The following is a 15,842-nucleotide window of genomic DNA, read 5'->3' on the forward strand; positions in this document are numbered from 1 at the left end:
AGCACAAAAAGCAACGCCAATAACCCAATGGTAAAATAGTGTTAGTGTCAGTCACAAATGTCATCCCACTGTTTGCTGTCAGGGCATATAAATGGGTACGAAGCCCGTCAAAAAAACGAAGCGATTTAATGCATTTATTTGGAAAACGCCACAAAGTTACTCAGTTACCAGAAACTCAATCATTCAGTTCATAAACAGTGCTGTCAGAAAATCCCTTTTATTCAATTCTATTTATTCCTATTGGTCTCTAGGAGAAGATGTGCTAGTCGCTATTATATGTGTTGTGTTTGTGCAAGTGACTCTTTCTGCAAAGTTAAGATATTTGTCAGAGAAGACAGGGTTGACTAAATATATGATTACAAGTCGACTAAAACTGCAGTTGATTTAGTCCACTAAAATTTAAAGTGTAACGTTTAAAGTTTCCCTTTGATGTCAGAAAGTCATTATGCTCACCAAGATGAAATGAAACCAATGTTAAGGGGTGGTATTAAGGTCTGACTGTGCAGTAGACAGACACAGATTTCACTCCTATTTTAAACACAAACTTATGTTTATTTACCCGGAAACTACTGTAAAATCAGTGGTGCCATTAGTGCAAAAATAAAATCACTTCAAAGTGCATAACCTATAATGCCACCGGGCCTGCTCTCTCTGAATTTTAAAATATATAGAAATATTAAAATAAATATTTGTAGACGTAATTTATCACCGATTTCATGTTCGTTTAAGTTTCCGCTTTTTGCCAACTGTATAAAGTGATGTGATTTGTTATATAAATCAACTCAGGTGAAACAAAAAAAATGTATGTTTTCAGGGCTGCAAAATCTCAAGAATCTGCCTTGACACTCACGCTTTTTAGACTCACGCATGGAAATCTCACGGCAAATCTATATACCATTATAAACGTAAAATTAGCTACGTCCAAAGTGTATTTACACGGTTAAATACAGAAGCAGACTATTTACAAAGTAAGAACTGTTATATTTGTGTGCAGAAAAACTGGAACTGAAAATCTCACTCCAGCCAGCTGGCCGAAGTATGCAATAAAAAACAAAACTAGTCCATTGTTGGACATTTCAGGTCGAGAAGCTACAAATCCAGACCAAAATTTCGTTTCTACCAACCAGCTGAGTATTCTGTGACTGTGGTTCTTTATACTCAGCTGGTTGGTAGAAAGAAAATCCTGGTCAGGATATGTAGCTACTGGATTTTGGAATGCCCAACCCCGGAATCGACCTATAATTAAACGTGACGTCACATGTCTGACTCCGATTGTCACCCCCCACCCCCATATTAATATAAAGTCTATTTTCCCGCTGAATCATTTGCTGCGTTATGTTTAAATCTGTAATATGAGTGCCTAGTCATAAGGTGTGGTTGGCAATAAAAAAGTTAATGTGAAAGCTGGAGAAACGTAACGATTGCTTAATTTTTTAAGCTAAGGTCGTGGAGGACCATTTTGCAACAGTTAACAACTTTCCCTGCTCAGACACACCTACTAAACCTGGTAATTAGCTGATCAAGATGTGTTTGAGTAGGGAAATCTGCAAACTGTGTTGGATTCTGGCCCTCCACGACCGAAATTGGAGAACCCTGTTTTAAGCTAAATGAATTCCAGATTTTCCGTAGCTGCTCACCTCTTAGGCATTTATGCGTTTGTTACTCTCATTCTATTTGTCCTGGCTCGGTATCCTTATTCAAATACGGAAGTAGATGAGATGACAGAGGGTGTACGCAATTTCCAACTCAGCTCCAGTAAACAAGGCGTGTCGGATGGAAGACGCGACGAAGACGAATGCGAGGCATAAGCAATGTTAAACTTTTCTTCTCCTGTTGTTTAATGTATTAATAATAACAGTAATAGAGTAGGGAAATTTTAAGCATCTACAAAAAGTTAATTTAAAGTAGACTTGGGTATGACGTTAATCTACATCCAGTCCAATAAGGAGGTCCTCCAATTTACAGGGGTTGGTGACAGGATTGGCCATTCGGATTAGTGTGGTGCTGAGGTATCACCCATCACATGGCTGCACTCAGGTTCTCATCCCTCCGGTGGTTTGTCGTGTGGTGGGTGCGGCAACGCACTGTAATCAGTGCATGCTCCTCACCTCTTGGGAAAATTACCAGAGAGAAGTTAACACAACTATCAACTTAAAAGCCGAGCGGCATAGCGTTAGCCAATGAAAACAATGCTGTGCAAAGTGGCGTGGTTTGCTGGAACTGGGTTGGATACTGCGTACACGCGATGATGGCTTTGGGCGTGTCAAACGGATGGTCGGTAAAATACATATATTACCTGGAACGGATAGGATTCATACCCAGCTGTGCATCACGGAAGTAAAGACCCTTCACCGCACGCCAAGCCGTAAGTATTAAAGTCTTACATACAACATACTAACTGCCGTAAAGACAAATTTGTGCACTATATAATTTACGATTTATGAGAGATTATTCCTTACACCCCGCATAGCATAATAAAATTGCTGTTTGATAATATAGACATGATATAACCTCAAATTACTGACATGAATAAGACTAAGAAGTGATGAAGCGCTACTCCTATTTGAACTTTTCCTGTTTAACTTGCAGAGATGTAATTGTGTGATGTCACGTAACTATAGCTCGGACCGGGTTTGTTCGCTCCGGGGTGATTTTTTGTTCTCCTTCCTCGAATTTATTTTTAGGAGGTAAAATGAGTAAATTATATCCCTGGATAGTTATTTTGAATTATTTATGTTGTCTGTTCAGTTATTTCAGAGGATTAAAAATATGTTCAAAGTTTGACATGAATCCAGAGCTCACCGAGTCGGGATGAGTCATGTTCGAAGATTGTTACACTAACCAGTAAAGGAGTTGTAGTGATAATTAATCTGCATAGCACCCAGCATAACGTGATTTGGGCATTTAAATCTGCGGTATGAACAAATAAATCAGAGGTGAATTGTTGCTTTGAAACATGTCATTCCAGGACACTCGCAATGGAGTCTCTGACTGCTGCCAACACCCACTTCTCCCTGGATCTCTTTACGAAGATAAGTAGCAGTAACAAGGGCAATGTCATCTTTTCACCGTTCAGCCTTTCCTCCGCCCTGGCCATGGTGTACTTGGGGGCTCGGGGTGACACAGCTGCTCAGATGGCGCAGGTTTGTACCTAGAAAGTGTCTTCTTGATGTCATTCCCAGCAGAGTTACTTATGAATAAATAAATGTGCACATGCTGCAGATAGCCCGGTTACTGTTTCTAGTTTTACTGTATTACTTTGTTTTAATTTGGTATTAGTCTGATTCTTCCAAAAGCTTGCATAAAGGAGCAGCATGGTTGAGATGTCACCACTGCGTTTTCAGGTGTATGCCACACACAGTCCTTTTTGCGACTGCACCAGGTGATCCTGAGTTTCTCTCCCTTTAGTCGACCTGAAAAACAGAGAACAGAGCAACCCTCTGTTCCTACACTTTAGTTATTTAGCAGTGAAAAAAACCTTGCTGTGGTGGAACTGTAAGCAAACAGAAATGTATTGAAGACATTTCACAAGCAAGTGTCTTTAAAAAGCAGCTGGTTGTTTGCTTTGTGTGTCTTGACAGGCCTAGATCAATGTGTTTCATCATGTTGCGTTTACCAGATGAAAATGTTTTTCTAGAGCCATGTCACCGGGTAATGTACAATTACAGGTTTTTTTTATGCATGTTTGGTTCATTCGCTCAGTTTCTTCACTCCGGACGCCTCCGTTTTGACAAATGCATGGTCAAAAACCCTGAGTTTCCATGCTCTGTTGGTTTATGGGTGTACAGTCCTATATCTAAAGCAGAGGGGTGCGGCACATACTGTCTGCTTATGTAATGTCAGGGTGTGGTGATTTGTCATGCAATACAGCTTTTATCAGCTGCTTTTCTAAGTTCTTCATGAAGGTTTTCTCAACAATCTTTTTGTGAGTTCCAACTACATTCTATGCCATTGGTCCGCAAGTTAACCTTATCATTAATATCTCTTGATTGATAGAATGCCACTCACAGTATCAGTAAAAGTGCGCTTTCTCAGCATTCTAGGACAAAACCAGCTTGGTTTCTTGATATGAGTTGTGCATTGTTGAAGGTTGGGTTTTTATGTGTTGAACTTCTGCTCTACCTGGCCTGGGATGAGCTTTCTTTGACTACCAGTTCTTGTGTTGATTTTTTTCCCCCTGTATCAGTAAAGACTCCAGTTACTTTTGTGCTCAATGTTACAAACTCATAAGCCGTTAATCATAGGGTGACCAGATAATCCATGTCAGGAAGGACAAGTTGAGCAATGACAGGATTTGTAAATGAAAAGGACCTGGATTTCTGAGTTCTTGCTGTGTGCTGATTGGTCAGTCTCCTATATTCATGCATGTGTCACTTATGTTAATGTGAAACAGCTGGGATAGTCTATCAATCAAGGAAATAAACCAGGCAAATCATAAGAACTGATTTAGCCAAACACAGAAGATTTTCAGTTTTAGAGTAGTTTGTAAAACCTGAAGTAGCTCAAAGTTTCCTCCCTGACATGGATTATTTGGTCACTCTGATTAAGGGCTGAAATTACTGTGTTTACTTGGAGTATGAAAAAATTTCTGCAGAGTTGTTTCTCAGGAGGCAATTATTTGATTTGTGTGATTAACTGACAAACAGAAGGTAGTGATAAGACTGAGTGAGATGATGCACCATCACTGGGCAGCATCTTGCTTTCCTGTGGATTATGATTTTGCTTCATGCAGTAAGTGTGTGTTAGATCTGCTGTATCTTTATTCTATGGGAAACCTTTGCCGTTTTAGCCTGTTTGTACATAGACTCCATGCTTTTAAAGAATCCTGCTCTGGACCCATGGCGTGTACTGAAATCAAAAATTGAATGGTGCTACAGTAGTTTTTGACATTAGGAGTATCCAGGTCTAAATTGGGTTTGGCCATTCAAGCAACTTGTATTAATTATATTTAATTATATTAATTATTAATTATATTAATTACATTAATTGTCAAGTCATTGAACTGTCTGGATTTATGACTTAAGGTCATTAACTAATTACCACTTAACCATGCACCAATGAATGGTTTGTCTGTTAAACTGACTATTCTTCTGTGTTGAAAGCCAACACCCTTTTGTAAAAACACATATTTGCATGCGAGTCCTTCAAAAACTCACAGGAAACCAACATGGTATGCATATAATCACTAAATATGGGCAACTTCATTAATTGTCATGTTATTCACAAGTGTTGTATTGCTAAATTGTAATGCTAGGTACTCCACTCCACTAAAGCAGAGAAACCAAAATCTGACCATGGAATGCGTCAGCAAACGCAAAAGCCACAGCTTCCAGTGGGGATGAAGACAGGGGTAAAATGTTCTGAAAAAAACCTTAACTAACCCTTGGGGAGGAGTTGGGGCTTGGTCAAAGATATGGTGGCGGGGCACTAATATGTGGGAGATGTGTGGGCACACTGCCTTGGCTTAAAACGTTTACAGGTGCTTATGAGCAATTTGTCCCAGTTTGTTCGCATTACTTTTTTTTTCCCCAGTTAGAATCGAGATCATAATTTTCTTTCAGTTCATGATCAATATATATTTATTTCCTTTAATATTATTGTTTTGTGTTACATATTGTCTTTATGAAGATGGAAGTATGAACATGTAGCAAGAGATGCATGGTATATGGTTAATATACAAAAATTTTCGGCCGATTTATTTATTTAAATTTTTCAATATCAAAAGTTAACAGCATTAGCTACTGTTCTCTGCTATAAGATCTATATGTCTGCTACTTAACATAAGTAAAAATCTTAACCTAACCCTGTACATGCATGTCCAGCTAAGTTTTAGCGTAGAATTTTAAATACATTGAGTTTAATCAGCAATATTCAAATCCCATCTGTTACATGTTTTATATACAGACACACATTAACTGCAGAATCTAAATGCAATGAATGTCAAAGGGTAACGTTAAGATGTTTCTTTCCCCCTAACTATTTCTTTTGGGATGCCTGTGTGTTTGTTACATAAGCCACACATGTTTGTCATCAACCTACAGACTCATCATTTTCACAAAGCTGAGGAAGATGTTCACATTGGATTCAGCCAGCTATTGTCCTTGCTTAACAAACCTGGGGCCCCTTATTCACTGAGCATTGCCAACCGCTTGTTTGGAGAGCAGTCTTATCAGTTTGTGGAGGTGAGATTATTATTTAAAAAAAAAAAAAAAAACCTACACCACCCCCTTTAATCTACAAAAGTATACTTTTAACTTTGAATTGCACAAGGATTCATAACTTCGGCATTTTCATTCCTGCTGACATCTAAAATTTCAAAATCCTCTAAAAATTACATAATCACAATAGACCCACTTCCTGTGTCTTATGACCCCACAGAAATTCCTTACTGACAGTAAGAAACACTACCAGGCTGAGCTGGAGCCTGTTAACTTTCGATCAGGTGCTGAGGCAGCCAGGGTGAACATTAACACCTGGGTGGAGAAGCAGACAAACGGTGCGTTCATTACTATAACCGATGATTCACAAATCTCCAGTCAGGTGTGTTAATGTCACACGAACTTTCACAAGCTGGACAGAGGCAAGATCTCCAGTCATATAATGACTGGTTGCTCAAAAGAGTTATGTACTTAATAGTTGTGCAGAAAAGTAGACATGCAGAGAAGCGTTCTACTGCAATTTTTTCAGTACCACATTTGAGAAATCTAGACCAATAATCTATTCTGGATGAATACTGTTGAGAAAATACTACCAACATTTTTTGTATAAAATATTGAAATTGTTAGATTTGAAAAATGTGTTATGCCATTTAATAAACATAGCTTTGTCTTTCTCCTCTGTCATCTTTTGTAGCAAAAATCAAGAACTTGCTGACTCCTGGGATGCTTGACCACTTGACTAGACTTGTGCTGGTAAATGCCATCTATTTCAAGGGTAACTGGCAGAAAAAATTTGATCCTGCAAACACAAGGGAAATGCCCTTTAAAACGAACAAGGTAAACTTGGTGTTTCACTGGATTGATGTGTATCTGACATGTGTCACAATGCGGAGTAGAAAGTGGGTGATCGCAGGGGCAGGTGATGCGAGCAGAAAGCAGGCTGGCAGGCAGAGTACGGGCAAACTGGGGATTTATTAGGAATGAGCAGGGCTGTATGGGACAAAAGCTCGAACATCGACAAACATCAATGGCGCTGACTAACATCAATGACGGACAAGGAACGAAGGCAAGACATGGACTGAAATAGACAGGACTGGGCGAAAATAATTGGACACAGCTGGGTACGATCGGTGAAGCACACGTGGATAATCGGGGGCGTGGCACACACGAGGATCGGACGAGCTGGGCGTGACAACATGCTAAAGATTAATGCCAGTTCACGTTGTGCTTTTGTATATAAATTGACACAAATGTGTTTCTTCCTCTTATTTTTTCTTTACTCCAGAATGACAGTGTGCCAGTGATGATGATGGAGAAAAAAGCCAAGTTTGGTTTTACCTTCATTCCAGAGGCCAAGTGTCAGGTTCTGGAGATGCCCTATGTTGATGATGAGCTCAGCATGCTCATCATGCTACCAAATGAGGTCAATGGGCTGGAGGAGGTAGGTCTAAATGAAGGAAGTTGCTATGAAAAAGTGTTTAAAGTGACCTTTAAATCAGAGTACGGGTCTCTTGTTTTTGCCTCCCTTCTTGTAAGTGCAGGTGATAGGTGATAACTAGGTACTTAGGAACAGTTGGGGAGAGGGGGTATTAAGAAATGGCTACCGAGGTCGGTAAGACAAGCAGCTTCTGAACTTCAGAATTCCAGACCATGACTACAGATGCTGAGGCCAAAACCCTAAATCCAGGCTTGATATCTCTTTTGAAATTCTGCATACTGATATTTCAATCAGATTAGAAGGTTACAATAAAATGTGTTGGGTATCCTATGCTATTTAATGATGCTTTAGTGTTAGACTTTTAATAAGGAGCTAATGACTCTACCTGGTTTTCTCCCAAAGCTGGAACAAAAGCTCACATATGAGAACTTTACGGAGTGGACGAGACCAAACATGATGCGCATTCAGGAGGTGATTGTGAGCTTGCCCAAGTTCAAGCTGGAGGAGACCTATGATATGAATCAGGTGCTGAGCAGCATGGGTATGGTGGACGCCTTTGATGAACTGAAGTGTGACTTCTCCGGCATGTCTCCCGATAACGACCTGGTGCTCTCCAAAGTGGTGCACAAGGCCTTCGTGGAGGTAAATGAGGAAGGCACGGAGGCGGCTGCTGCCACTGCAGCCATCATGATGCTGCGCTGCGCAATGATTCCCGCTCGGTTCACTGCAGACCACCCCTTCCTGTTCTTCATCAGGCACAATCCCACTAAGAGCATCCTCTTCTATGGCCGCTTCTCTTCCCCCTAAAGCCTGAGCATTATAACCAATTACTGTGTGCTTCGCCGTGATACTAATTACGTTAAAAATGGCGTTTTTACTCCTGCTCATCAAAGTGCACCTTAAACAATTTGAGGACTTTTTTTATGGACCTTTAGAATGTATTTTGAACAAAACACCAAAGATTATCCTGAAAGTGAGAACAAGTAAAATCCTTCAAAATGTTTTATCGTCATTGACTTTCTCAGTTTACCTTTTAATGTATTTGAACACCAAATATTGTCCTTAAACTAAGAACAAGTGCTGTATGAAAAATGAGTGAAAATAAAGATGCATATGCAACATGATCCAAGCCTCTTCGCGTGTTTATAAGGCTCGCGATTTTATATTATGTTTATGGTGCTGATTAAGAATATGACTGATTTTGCTTGATTGGCTGTAGTTTCTGAGATAATTAACTATAAAATAACAAAACACGTTTCAAAAGCATTCAGAATTGCAAGAATATTTTTATTTTAGTTACAATTAGTAAGTAAACAGTCTAACATAAAAAAGAAATGTAAAATATCTGCCTGTGACAGTAAAATTTTTTGATTAAATAATACAATATTAATTAGTTAATTGTTATTAATGTCAATGCTTAAATAAGTACTGTGGCGGGTTTGAAAAAGACGACTAATGTCTACGAAGTGCGATGCTACCTAAAGTCATCAAACTGGTAACAATGGGCTCTAACGCCATCAATTCACATATCAGGGGAGAGAAGCACAAGCATTTTGTTAAAAGTCGGACAACAACTGTCCCCATTCAGTTGTTTGCCAGTCCTGCAAGTACAACCTCTACAGACAGGCCTAGACCAGCTTTGGCAGGGTCTCCGGATCCCACGACAAGCGGTGCCTTCAGTACATTCTCCTCAGCCGACACACTGGAAGCAGAAGTGCTATGGGCTTTGCAAACGGTTAACCGACATCACTCCTATACATCCAATGATGACATTTACACTGTGGTGAGCGATTTGCTGGGACACAGTTAATAATTGTAGGAAGTTTTGGCCTACATACCCATCACAACTCATTCAAGACTCTTTCACACTTCAGAGGTTTTGAAGTGTGGATGATGGAGAAAGTGCTCACAGCACTACATTTTCTTTTCCACTCTCCACCAACCAGAAGACAGGATTTCTCAGCTGCAACATCATCCTCAAGACTCCCTCTACCTAAACGCTCCATGTTTTCCTATCAATTATGTTCCTTGCATTGACTGATTACTCATATTTCCGGTTCAAAGTCACAACAGTTTTGCGTTATATCTCAAAGGTTTTGGGTAATATCGCAAAAGTTTTGGGTTGTAAAGCAAAACATGCCTTCTTTTTTTTTTTTTCTTCTGCCGTTTTTTTCTCCTCCGTAGAATACCATAACAGAAGTTTACATAAAGATGATAAAATAGCGTGACAGATAATTCCAACCAAACAATAATTCGCGTTTTACTTAGGTAATGGCCTTTAGAAATTTTAAGTTTAGTTTAAACCGTTCGTTTTAAATCCTCTCGTGAATTAAATGCGGTTAAAGCAGCGCGGTACTATCAATGCGTGTGCACGCGAAATGGGAGAGGTTTTGGTAGGGGGAGGACAGCAACTCGACACCGGAAAAGATCAGATTCATACCCCGCTGTTGTTGTCTGAAGTCGAAAGCGAAAGTTCATCACCGCCGATTAAACAGTAAGTATTAATGTCTTTTGTAAATTTGAATCCAGCACATATACTAGCATTATAGTTAGTAGTAGAGTCAGTTTGTTGTGCTAAATTTATACTGTTGAACGCACTTGAGAAATAAAAAAAAAAAAACATGATTCTCACAGGGCTGCCAGCCTTGTCCAGGTGGGAGTAGGATCTGTCCAGCAGTTAGATCTCCGCATCATCCGCTTCAATGTAGTCTTGACTTCTCCTTCACCTTTTTCCTGTAGATGTCTTTGACCTCCATGATCCTCTCCTTCAGTATGCTCTGCACCTGATTCATTTGCCCCCTGCCACCATCTCTGAAGAGTCTGTTTTAGTAGAGCTTTCAGGTCACTGGTAACCTAGGGTTTGTTGTTAGGATAACAATGTACTGTTCTGATGGGTACAATGCCATCAACACAAAGGTTGATATAATCTTTAGTGCAGTAAGTCATTCCACCTATATCCATCCTATGTGCATCACACAGTACGTCCCAGTCTGTGTCCTCAAAGCAGTTCCTCAGCGCCGCAGTGTTCTCCTCACAGTCCTTGTTGTCACTGCTCGCTGCTATACAAGGGCTTTGTTGATTGGTTGCAGATAGACCAGGTTATGGTCTGATCTGTCCAGTGGAGGATGTGCGGTGGAGCTGAATGCATTTTCACATTGGCATACATCAGATCTATTGTCCTGCCCTGCCTTTTACTGCATGTAACAAACTGAGGAATAGTAGACAGGGTTTTGGAGAGACGAACATTATTAAAGTCTCCAGAGATCATTGTCAGTGCAGTTGAGTCTAAAGTTGATTAATCAAGACCCTAGAAAGTATCAGTATCAAGTGCTTTGTACAAAACCTTTAAAAAGCAATGTCATTGTCTTTTTATGAGAGTAGCCCTACTTTATTTATGTACCCACCCAAGATAACTTCTCTTGCTTATTTATGACAGTGTGTCCGTAAGGACTGAATAAATACATTAAATCAATAGTGATTATCTGCTTTGAAATGTCATTCCAGGACACTCGCAATGGAGTCTCTGACTGCAGCCAATACCCGCTTCTCCCTGGATCTTTTTATGAAGATTAGTAGCAGTAACAAGGGCAATGTCATCTTTTCACCGTTCAGCCTTTCCTCCGCCCTGGCCACGGTGTACTTGGGGGCTCGGGGTGACACAGCCGCTCAGATGGCGCAGGTTTGTACCTAGAAAGTGTCTTGTTGATGTCATTTCCAGCAGAGTTACAGCACAGGATAGACTCATAGCAAACAAAACAAGGCAAGGAACATGCCTGGAGCCCACAGGTGGACAGATATATGTGAGCAGAGGTTTGATGGCTGAACTGAGGTTGTAAGAAACACTGAGCTTAAATAAGCAGAGCTGGCTGGTCCATGGGCTGCAGGTTTAGCCAGAAACTGATTAGGCATGTTTGAGGAATGTGATGAAACTGATCTGTGCTGCCCTCTGCTGGTAAACCAACTCAAGGCATGAGACCTTTACTTGATTCTCTATTCTTGTTTATTTTTTCTTGCATCTGTAAAGAATTCACTTGCTTTTGCGCTACATGCTTGATTTTGTAAAAGAGAAGAAGGTAGTAATAAGACTTTGTACCAGTCTTAATGTCCACACTCATGCACTCACAAATCTTGAGACATGTTCCCACTAAGTCCTTGAGGGCTTAGGATTGTCCCACTGTCAAATTCTCAAGTGCACGAGGGCTCTTTCATTCACATTTTGAGCCTTTCATGCATGCTTTCTGTAAGTCCACATTTCTGCAGACTTTACCTGAGGGAATTACCCACAGTTCATAGCGTTTTGATGTGAAATACAGGCCTACAAGGGGAAGCCTAGAAGTGTAAATGGTAAAAAAAATGCCGTACCCTGGAAAAAAGATGAAAGAGGCATTGTAAATAAGTATGGAACCATGGATGTCATAAAATAAACATAAATGCCAAGAAATGCAAGCACATGCTGTATTACACACCAAGTTTATTAATTGGCCTTTTCTTTTGGTTTTTTTTTGATGATGGTATTTTGACAAAATAGGAAATTTAATTATTTGACAATTACTCAGCGAGTCTGCAAGGCAAGAAAACACAGACAGACTGGAACATGTTCAAATTAGGCAGTCTGTCTATTAAGTGCCTCAGGCATGAAAAAAGTGGAAATCTTAGAATAAGAAATCCCAAACCCTCAATAGTAAGGACTATGTTTTTGGTGTTGTCACAAAACTTTGATTTGAGTACATTGTTGTCACTAAAACAGGATGTAAGTTTCCTTTGGGGTGATGGGAATGTCTGAGTTTGATCTTATCCAGAAGGCCACACAGGCTTGTTTGTTATCTACCTGCAGACTCTGCATTTTCACAAAGCTGAGGAAGATGTTCACATTGGATTCAGCCAGCTATTGTCCTTGCTTAACAAACCTGGGGCCCCTTATTCACTAAGCATTGCCAACCGCTTGTACGGAGAGCAGTCTTATCAGTTTGATGAGGTGAGATCATCGTTATTTTTTAATCCTGTCTCCCCCCACAATATTATTCCACAAAATCTTTACTATGGACTGGCTAAGGATTCATGAGAAGTCGGTGGTGGATGTTGTGTTTAATGCTTTCCTGTTTTTTTTTCCTGCCTTTTTCATGTGCCTGACCACTAAATTATTAAGATCCTCTAAAGGTTAGGTGATTGTGAAAGACCCACTTCCTGTGTCTTATGACCCCACAGAAATTCCTTACTGACTGTAAGAGACACTACAAGGCTGAGCTGGAGCCTGTTAACTTCCAATCAGGTGCTGAGGCAGCCAGGGTGAATATTAACACCTGGGTGGAGAAGCAGACAAACGGTGGGTCTGTGGCTGCAGCCAAAAAGTCACTTGAGTGGTCTGTCTCCAGTGATGTATGATAAATATTATTGTTGGTTAAGGAGAAAAAACAATATGGCCACTTTGTGGTATAATATTAATGTTGTTTTACTTGCTATTTAAGGAACATCCCTTTCTCTTTCCCTTCTTTTTGTAGAGAAAATCAAGAACTTGCTGGCTCCAGGGACAATTGACCACTTGACTAGACTTGTGCTGGTAAATGCCATCTATTTCATGGGTAACTGGCAGAAAAAATTTCGTCCTGCAAACACAAGGGAAACGGGCTTTAAAATAAACAAGGTAAACATGGTGTTTCACTGGTCTGACTGTATGTGTAACTGATATGCTAACCAGAAAGGACATTTCCTGAAGAAAATGCATGATTGCTGTATGCATAAAAGCTCAAAAGTATTCAACCATCTTTCATTTGATGAACTCTCCTTTATCCCGTCTTTTTCATCCGTCTATCTTCTATTCCTTATTGAGAAAATTTGGATCAAAAGAGGGATGAAAAAGGGATGTAGCTGCAATATCAAAAACATAAATACAAGCACACTTGATGGGTAGGACATTTGAGAGGTAGAATGGAGTTTCTAGGTGAAAAACTGTAGGAGGAGATACAGTACTGTGCAAAAGGCTTTGGTAGTCAAAGGAAATGTTTAAAGCTATTTATCTGGGTTGTAAGGGTATATGTGCTCAGAGCAAAAACACAATTTAACATTGTTGAAAATTAAAAGTAACCCAACAAAAAATAACAAGCATTTCCTCTGTTCTCCAAAAAATATATTGGTATCTGATTGGAAGGCCAGATGAACAGTCAGGTCCCGAACCTCTCCTCAGGGGCACCTCAGACATTCAGAATGGATGGATATGTGAGAGAACACAGTGATTGCTGTACACATTTGCAAACATTAATGATGTTTCAGGTTGTGCTTTTGGATTTAAATCGACTCAGTCTGCTTCTTCCCCTGATGTTTTACTCTAGTATCAGAGTGTGCCAGTGATGATGATGGGCCAAACAAGCAATTTTGGTTTGATCAACATTCCAGAGGCAAAGTGTCAGGTTCTGGAGATGCCCTATGTTGGTTATGAGCTCAGCATGCTCATCATGCTACCAAATGAGGTCAATGGGCTGGAGGAGGTAGGTCTGAATGAAGGAAGTTGCTATGAAAAAGTGTTTAAAGTGACCTTTAAATCAGAGTAGGGGTCTCTTGTCATTGCCTCCCTTTTTATAAGTGCAGGTGATAGGTGATAACTAGGTACTTAGGAACAGTTGGGGAGAGGGGGTATTAAGAAATGGCTACCGAGGTCGGTAAGACAAGCAGCTTCTGAACTTCAGAATTCCAGACCATGACCACAGATGCTGAGGTCAAAACCCTAAATCCAGGCTTGATATCTCTTTTGAAATTCTGCATACTGATATTTCAATCAGATTAGAAGGTTACAATAAAATGTGTTGGGTATCCTATGCTATTTAATGATGCTTTAGTGTTAGAGTTTTAATAAGGAGCTAATGACTCTACCTGGTTTTCTCCCAAAGCTGGAACAAAAGCTCACATATGAGAACTTTACGGAGTGGACGAGACCAAACAGGATGCACATTCAGGAGGTGACTGTGAGCTTGCCCAAGTTCAAGCTGGAGGAGACCTATGATATGAATCAGGTGCTGAGCAGCGTGGGTATGGTGGACGCCTTTGATGAACTGAAGTGTGACTTCTCCGGCATGTCTCCCGATAGCGACCTGGTGCTCTCCAAAGTGGTGCACAAGGCCTTCGTGGAGGTAAATGAGGAAGGCACGGAGGCGGCTGCTGCCACTGCAGCCTTCATGGTAGTAGGCTGTTGCGCGTCATTAAACCGGCCACTCATGTTCACTGCAGACCACCCCTTCCTGTTCTTCATCAGGCACAATCCCACTAAGAGCATCCTCTTCTATGGCCGCTTCTGTTCCCCCAAAGCCTGAGCATTTCTCAGGTGGAACAAGATGGGTAAATATTATAAAGATAACTGATTACGGTCTGCTTTGCTGCATTAAATTACTTTAAAAATGGCGTTTTTATTCCTGCTTATCAAAGTGCACCTTAAACAATTTTAGTGCTTTTTCTATGGACTTTTAGAATGTATTTTGAACAAAATACCAAAGATTATCCTGAAAATGAGAAGTAGTAAAATCCTTGAAAATAAATAAAAATGCATATGTAACATGATCTAAGTCTCTGCGGGTGTTTATAAGGCAAACCCGGAAAATGCAGTGACTCTGAAGCTATCGAGACGACACTTGCACAGCTCCCCAGGTGACTGCTGTGTGCAGGAGCTCACCCTGCCCTGCTCAGCTTCCCAGAGTGCACATCACACACGGTACTGGACACTACAAGCTACAAACGCCTCTCTGTGGAGTTTTATACAGCTGAAATCTAGCTCCACATGCAAACATATTACTCAAGTTAATCCAAGCTAATCTTCAGTTGTGAAATATATAGCAAATTTCAAGTCTAAACTTCTGTTGGGAATTGTTTAAAAACAACTCGTGTGATTTCTCTTTGAAAGTAACAGAATCTAAAATGTCCATTGAGTGTGTTGTAGACCTTTATCTGTTGTATTTGTATTTGGATGTGAGAAGTACATTACTTACCTACTAGTATAGACATCTACAATCAGGCACCACATGGTGCTACTTACCAAAGCCAAGGATCCATCCCAGCATATACCCACATGTGACCTCGCATCCTCTCACAGGCCATACTGTTCCCTTAGCAGCAACTTTGGCACATACCCTGTCCTGCTTCTCCTATATGCTGAGGAATATTCCTTGGACTACTGGGATGTTCAGTTCGCTGTGCTATAAATTTCACTGGTTAACAGGTGCCATTTATATTCTCTCTTGTCCAGTGATCATTCCAGCACTTGA

The 15,842-nt window shown here is 40.3% G+C and overlaps 1 protein-coding gene across 7 annotated transcripts; it reads left to right on the forward strand.

The window, feature by feature from the left end:
- The first annotated feature begins 1,749 nt into the window (after positions 1 to 1,749).
- On the forward strand, positions 1,750 to 15,141 carry LOC125708681 (serpin B6-like). 7 transcript variants are annotated; one of them, XM_048976398.1, is made up of 8 exons: positions 1,761 to 2,365; positions 2,969 to 3,143; positions 5,255 to 5,350; positions 6,042 to 6,182; positions 6,379 to 6,496; positions 13,095 to 13,237; positions 13,923 to 14,078; positions 14,478 to 15,141. In XM_048976398.1, exons 2-8 carry the CDS (start codon positions 2,979 to 2,981, stop codon positions 14,895 to 14,897), a joined length of 1,239 nt encoding a protein of 412 aa, XP_048832355.1. In that variant the 5' UTR covers positions 1,761 to 2,365; positions 2,969 to 2,978; the 3' UTR covers positions 14,898 to 15,141. The 7 variants fall into 7 exon arrangements, with proteins under 7 accessions (XP_048832358.1, XP_048832355.1, XP_048832360.1 ...); XM_048976399.1 differs by lacking the exons at positions 13,095 to 13,237; positions 13,923 to 14,078; positions 14,478 to 15,141 and adding exons at positions 6,853 to 6,995; positions 7,444 to 7,599; positions 7,999 to 8,720 and having other exon boundaries at positions 1,793 to 2,365; XM_048976401.1 differs by lacking the exons at positions 5,255 to 5,350; positions 6,042 to 6,182; positions 6,379 to 6,496 and adding exons at positions 12,431 to 12,571; positions 12,802 to 12,919 and having other exon boundaries at positions 1,750 to 2,365.
- The last annotated feature ends 701 nt before the right edge of the window (positions 15,142 to 15,842 follow it).

The sequence above is a fragment of the Brienomyrus brachyistius genome, chromosome 15, assembly GCF_023856365.1.
Source record: "Brienomyrus brachyistius isolate T26 chromosome 15, BBRACH_0.4, whole genome shotgun sequence".
NCBI classification, from domain to species: domain Eukaryota; kingdom Metazoa; phylum Chordata; class Actinopteri; order Osteoglossiformes; family Mormyridae; genus Brienomyrus; species Brienomyrus brachyistius.

Excerpts from the sequence above, each read along its gene's own strand:
- LOC125708681 (XM_048976397.1), top strand. The coding sequence starts at position 9,930 with ATGCGGTTAAAGCAGCGCGGTACTATCAATGCGTGTGCACGCGAAATG. Across the intron at positions 12,920-13,094 it reads GGTGGAGAAGCAGACAAACG|AGAAAATCAAGAACTTGCTG; the intron begins GTGGGTCTGTGG and ends TTCTTTTTGTAG. Across the intron at positions 14,079-14,477 it reads AGGTCAATGGGCTGGAGGAG|CTGGAACAAAAGCTCACATA; the intron begins GTAGGTCTGAAT and ends TTTCTCCCAAAG.